At 41.0% G+C, this 6,321-nt stretch overlaps 1 protein-coding gene across 1 annotated transcript; it reads left to right on the top strand.

The window, feature by feature from the left end:
* The first annotated feature begins 789 nt into the window (after window positions 1–789).
* On the top strand, window positions 790–2,247 carry LOC139445465 (sodium-dependent glucose transporter 1-like). The gene is made up of 2 exons (XM_071226610.1): window positions 790–1,063; window positions 1,262–2,247. The coding sequence occupies exons 1-2, from the start codon at window positions 790–792 to the stop codon at window positions 2,245–2,247; spliced, it is 1,260 nt and encodes a 419-aa protein (XP_071082711.1).
* Window positions 2,248–6,321: the final 4,074 nt, after the last annotated feature.

Below are 6,321 nucleotides of genomic sequence, written 5' to 3'. Positions count from 1 at the left end.
TCATATAGCTGGAATATTGCTGAGTGCGGCGTAAAACAACCAACCAACCAACCAATTGCTACTAGGCTCTGAAAATATAACAAAGCCCCAGTTTGACTGATGTTTTACACGTGTCCAAAGAATACAGTTCGTTATTCTTATTATTTACCTGGTTATGATGGAAAACGTAATCGGGTTTCTTAACATTAATAACATAAATGCTGATCACCCCAACCCTTCCATCCTAGAAATCTAATGGTTGCTCCTTATCTTAAAACAGCGTTTTCTGTTTTCTAATTTAAGGATGGCAGAGCTGCATACTCTCCGATCCAAGTTATTCCAAACATTTTGGTTGTTTGGGGCTTATTATAACAAGGTGAGATTTTATCCAGAAAGGCGAGACAAAAGGGTCGCTGTAAAAATAAGCCCCGCCACAATAGATTGGGTGCGAACCAAACACTCAGAAACAAAACACTGTGAAGACCTAATAGGACAGTCACTATGCTCTTCAAAATGTTTATTGAAATGTATTTCACAGTCTAAACCATATTCAGATTACACATATTTAGAACATGGAACAGCCTGATACAAAAGTGCAATGATCAATATGAACCTGTTTGAAACTGAACCTGCATAACCTTACTATTGACTTAAGGCTGTTGTTACTTATAATCATGGATAACAGTGTGCCCATTACATTGCAATAAGAAATTTAAAACTTGTGCCAGAAAGTAAAAGACACATAACATAAATGCTGTCCAGGGCTTGTTCTAATATAACCTCCTCGCTTTTGCCTTCGTTTTGTAGGGTATGAGCGATTGTATCCTCGGCACGACCCTCCTGGATCTACAGCTGTTGCTGCAGACAGACCTGGACTCGCTCTCGTATCTGTTCCTGGTATTTGGACTCGGAGCTGTAGCAGGGAGTGTTCTCTCTGGGGCCCTTGCGACCAGATTCTCCACCCATCTCCAGCTAGGGATAGCACTCATAATTGGATGTGCAGCCATGATAGCAATACCTCTGGTCATGTCACTGCCATTGGTGTATTTCCTTGTCTGTGTATACGGAATGTCCAGAGGGTCAAGTGAGAGCTGTATGTATACGTTATGTTGTAACATTGTAACATTAGTTCAACAAAGCTTCTATGGTTGGATGGTTGTTTTATCACGACAGGAGTTTGCTTTCATATGGCATGCCTTTGTACAAATATACTGTTCACGTAGTTTGTTAAAATAAGATATTTGTAATAGAAGCGTTGTTATTGCAGTTATGTTACTTTCAGATACAATGCAGGCTGCCAGTCAGCTGTGGGACAAGAAAGGAGGGGCTTTCCAGTTCATCATATGTGCCTCCTCATTCGCAGCAGTTCAAGTTCCACTTATAGCCAAACCATTCCTAGCTGTCGGATCTGATCTAAACACTGCAGTACCAGTGTATAAAGTTCAGAACCATTCTGAAAACTGGTTCGAAGGCAATGAGACCACTGAGAACTTTCCGGACCCACATTTAGATTCTAGAATTCCCATAGAGTCTACCCATGTGCAGTGGGTGTATTTCATCTGTGGTATGTTCATCCTACCAAGTGGATTGGCTCAGTTCTACTACTGGATCAAAGAACGTCAAGAAGCCTTCACTGAAACAACGCCATATAACCATGTGTCAGATTCAGATAGATACACATCCTGTCAGATGATTTTTGTGGTGTGTCTGTTGTTTATGTTCTTCTTGATCGGAGCGTCGACTGTTTTCCTGTCATCCATGCTTACCGTCTACGGCGTACATAGTGATCTGCACATGGCCAAAACGGCCATAATGTCAATGACATCTTTGATATCAATCAGCTCACTTGTAACACGCAGCGTGAGTTTAGTATCACTCAGGTTCATCACTCACTCCCAGCTCCTTGTGGTCTGCCTGCTGGGAGAGATCCTGGGAGGGACAGTTCTGAGTTTATCTGCTTCTGCCAAAAACCAGACTCTACTATGGATTGCCGTGGTGTTGCTTGGAGGGTGTGCCGGTCCACTACTTGCTGCATGTTTGGCAAGAACCTCAGAAGTAGTCACTCTTCATCCTCTTCTCATATCGTCTTCTTTTGTGGCCAATGGTGTTGGAATAACACTGTTTCCTTTTCTTGGTGGACTGCTCTTCGTCAAAGTTGGACCTGAGACGTTTGTGTATCTCTACTGGACACTGATCACTGGTCATGTTGTGGTATTCGTTTTAATGGAAGCAGCTGGACGTCTTCATGTACGTTGCAGTGAAAAATGAAATCCGGTTACATTCATAAACAGATAGTGACAATCTTAAAAGGACGTTGACAATTTGTCATAACTTTTCAACCTGAATATAATTTTGATTCACAATTTCAAATGCATTTGACTGCCAAGTCTGTTTCTTTGAATTGCCGTGTCTTGTAAATAGTAAGTAGGTTCTATCCAATTTAATATTCAATCCGCATAGGCCTATAGTATAATAACTAATTAAATGTAACATACATTTTGGTTGCAATACATCCATACTGCATCAATTTCATGTAATTCTTGGCGTGAAAATTGTGCATGGATATATTTCTTATAATTACCCTGATTTTAGTTCGTATTTCACAATGAATCTGCTATTGGTAGTGGTTCCTTTTGATTGTGGAAATTTGTTTATCAATATGAATATCATCTTTCCAGCGAAGAGAGCCATTCGTGATTGATCTGGTTAGGTGTTAGGTTGTAAAATCATATCTGATCAAAAGATAAAGAAAATGAGATGAATGTCATTGCTAAAAGTGTTGAGATATGTTTTAAAGGTGTACCTACATGTACCTTTCGTTCCATCCAGACTTGCCAAAATGTATGAAGCAGCTGCCTCACAGCTGTCCCAGTCTTGTTTCGCCTGTCGACCTTATTGTAGGATTTCTTGAAAATGGCATGCATCATAACTTCATGCAACTTCTCCCCATAGTCCAGCTTTATACACCTTGCGTCCCTTGGGTACACCAGAAACCTTTGATAGTGGGTTCGAATCCCGCTTCGCCCCGATTATGTTTCTAGGTTTGTCAGCACCATACCCGTGCTCATGGGTTTCTCGGTAAACGTCTGAAACCTGCATCACTTCGGGCTTTCTTCCAACATTAAACTGACACGCCGCGATATAACCGGAATACTGTTAAAAGCCGCGTCAAACCCAACTCACTCACTCATTCACTCATTAAATATAGCCCTAAACAGTTTCATCTTCCAGTGTGGTGAAAACGCAAAGGTCAAAATTTATGATCGCAAAAACTGAACGTGTGTTGACTCCCACAATAAACTACACGCATACCAACTTACATTTCGAACACAATGACTGAGTAATGTGATGGCGTCCAATTTTTTTTTTTTTTAATTTGACGGTGGTCTATTGAAAATCGGATTCAAACCAACTGAAAAAATAGGTTGGACAAAAGTAAGTGAAGTGAAGAAACTTCATTGGTCAAGTGGTTTCCGAAAAGAAGATGTTTTACGATGGAAGATGGACAAACAGGCTATGACCTGACCTCACTTGGCTTCTACTACACCAAATTAGACCCAGTTGGGACAGTGCGGTTTTCGTAGGCTTCAGTGCAGATCGACAGATATCTGCAGGCTGTGATTGGAGGATATTGTGTACGATTTTTATGTCTTCTAAATGTACATCCATTCAGTTATTAAAACTGACCATGTTTTACTTTATTTAGTACTGTCTTTTTCAACATGATGACTTATGCTGAATGTGACCACAGCTATTTTCAAGTAGGTGACATTTGGTGCGAAACTGGAGGTGGTGTGTTTAGCTTCCTGTACTCGGAAAAGGAGCTGGCTAAGCTAGTCATTTGTTTTGTTTTTATTGCTGCTCTAAGGCCAAACTGTGCACACACGTACTGGTAATAACTGTTGAATGCTTAGTTATTTTAAAACAAAAATATAACGTTACAAAAGAAGTCTATAAGGGAAAACATTTGGTTGCGTGTAACCTCTATCAGTCGAGATAAAAGGGAAACCATTTTCGTTCACCTGGTGGAGTAAGCGTATACTAGTACTCCGAAACGTTGTGTTGTTCATATTATAGAATTTGAAATCCACAAATTCTCTTCCTTACATTACATGTGACTGTAACCGACGTAATGTGGCCTAGATCATTCTAGTGAAATAATTTGGGCAAACAACATTCGATTTGGAACTACTTTTGCAAGTTACTACTCTAATCATTCGTGTGACATCAGCCAACTGACCTCCTGCATTTCACCCAAGTAGGCATCTTCTACAACTTGATTAACTTTGAGTGAGTGAGTTAGGTTTTAACGCCGCTTTTAACAGAGTTCCAGTTATCTCACGACGTGTCAGCTAATATGTGAGGAAAGCCCGAAGTAATGCAGGTCTCAGACGTCTACCACTTCGGTGAAACCCACGTGCTCGGATATGGTGCTGACAAACCTAGAAACATAATCGGGGCGAACCGGGATTCGAACCCACAATCATAGGTTTCATATAAAACAGGCCAACATCAGAATTGCGCCACCTATGAACTAATAGAAACTATGTTCATCACAAACAGTAACAATATCGACACAAAATAGTGAAATAGAAATATTTCACACAATTATGACCCTTCAGTGAATGCGGAATAGCTCTCTCGGTGCCCATGACAAGTTTCTGCGTCCATTACAGACCTCCGGAGAATCCAAGTGAATGAACAGAGTTTCCAGCTGGACCAACAAAGCGAGGTAACACTAAGATAACTATCTGTATTTCGATACTTTCATATGGACTCGCGACAGATACCTGTATGGATAAGATCGTTTTTTGGAACTTGGGAAGTTGCCAAGACGCAAAGAGGGTCGAAAAAGACCTCAAATCGTGTCACTCTTATACGGGTACAGCCATCCGTCCAGAAACTGTCCCATTCCGAGTCTTTTCGAACCTGTGATTAGTTTTGTTTACAACAACCAGGGGCATAAACTCTAATCACTTCCTGTTGAAATTGGGGCGGTCGGGTAGGCTAGTGGTTAAAGCGTTTGCTCGTCAGGCCGAAGACCATTTCGGGTGTCACCCGCCGTGATATTGCTGGAATATTGCTAAAAGTGGCGTAAAACCATACTCACTCACTCCTGTTGACATCTGCCAACTACAACACCCGGTTATTTAAAAGTGCTTCAGTCATTTGCTGCCACTGACACCCACTACAATAATCTCGATTCTCACATTAGTAAAAGTAATGTAATTAATCCTTGACTCATGAACGTCATTCACATTCTGATCTCAAATATATCTACGCTCGTTGATAAAGGTAGTGACACTTAAAATAAAGTTACAATGAATAGCACATACACAAACAAACTATAAACTTCGATTGTGAATTCTTTCGTAAGCATCCAACTTAGTGCATAAAATATCCGGAGAAAGGTGAGTTGTACTGACCAAAGTGACACCAAGAAACGATTTTCACAGGGAGACCTCAAGGCAGAACAGCACAAGAGGGAATGGCTGAAAAGGTCTGAGACTACGAAGGATGTATAAATACACTCTTATCTCTTTGCATGTAATGTACAGTGCTTCCATGCAGCATTTGAACCAAATACACAGTCAGGCAGCAAATTCTGCAGGCATCAAATAAGCGAGGTATTCTCTGTTGATGAAACAACTGGCTACCGCTCTGCCATCAAGTTTCTCTAACTGAAAGGACGTGGGCCGGGTCCAAAGTAGGCAGACCCGGAAGGTTTCCAGAAGAAAACGGACACCTACCCTTTTCTGCTATGGTTTGTTTGTTGTTTAACGCCGCACCCTTTCTGCTATTGTAGGCAAATTTGCTGAGAGAGTAGAAAACAGGAATGAACTGGGCATGACAAATGTATCATCAGGCTAGGTTCCAAGACTTCAGCTCAGAAATGGTCCAGTTAGTCACCTCTCGTGAGCATTGCGGGGATTCCAAGGAATCCTACTTGTGGACTACGTCTCGAAAGATCAGACCATTAAAGACCAATATTATTCTAATCTGCTTAGTCTGGGTTTTTGGGTAGTGAAGATTGAGCACCCTTTTCAAACATAATCCCCACAATTGTACATATTATATTTATGTTATATTCAGTATATATGATACACCGTACCTTGAAGCACGAACACTGTAAATCTCAAACGGAATGAGAGGTGTAGGTGTTTAGAACTTCAAAACTCCCTTTGTAATAGATGCGTCAAAAACGCCGTCCACTGACTTTGTCGTCGCCGGTGGATCGTGACAACAAATGAAGCGTCAATAAAATATGTGGAATATCAACTTAAACTGCCCTTTTGGCTTTGTGTTTAACGCCGCAATCAGCAATATTCAGCTGAATCACGC

The sequence above is a fragment of the Haliotis cracherodii genome, unplaced genomic scaffold, assembly GCF_022045235.1.
Source record: "Haliotis cracherodii isolate W230 unplaced genomic scaffold, xgHalCrac1.p SCAF_6, whole genome shotgun sequence".
Lineage (NCBI taxonomy): Eukaryota > Metazoa > Mollusca > Gastropoda > Lepetellida > Haliotidae > Haliotis > Haliotis cracherodii.
The sequence above is the reverse complement of the archived record's forward strand: the minus strand, read 5'-3'. Positions and strand labels throughout refer to the sequence as shown.

Coding starts and splice junctions, on each gene's coding strand:
- LOC139445465 (XM_071226610.1), top strand. CDS start 790: ATGAGCGATTGTATCCTCGGCACGACCCTCCTGGATCTACAGCTGTTG. Junction 1,064..1,261: donor CGGAATGTCCAGAGGGTCAA/GTGAGAGCTGTA, acceptor TGTTACTTTCAG/ATACAATGCAGGCTGCCAGT.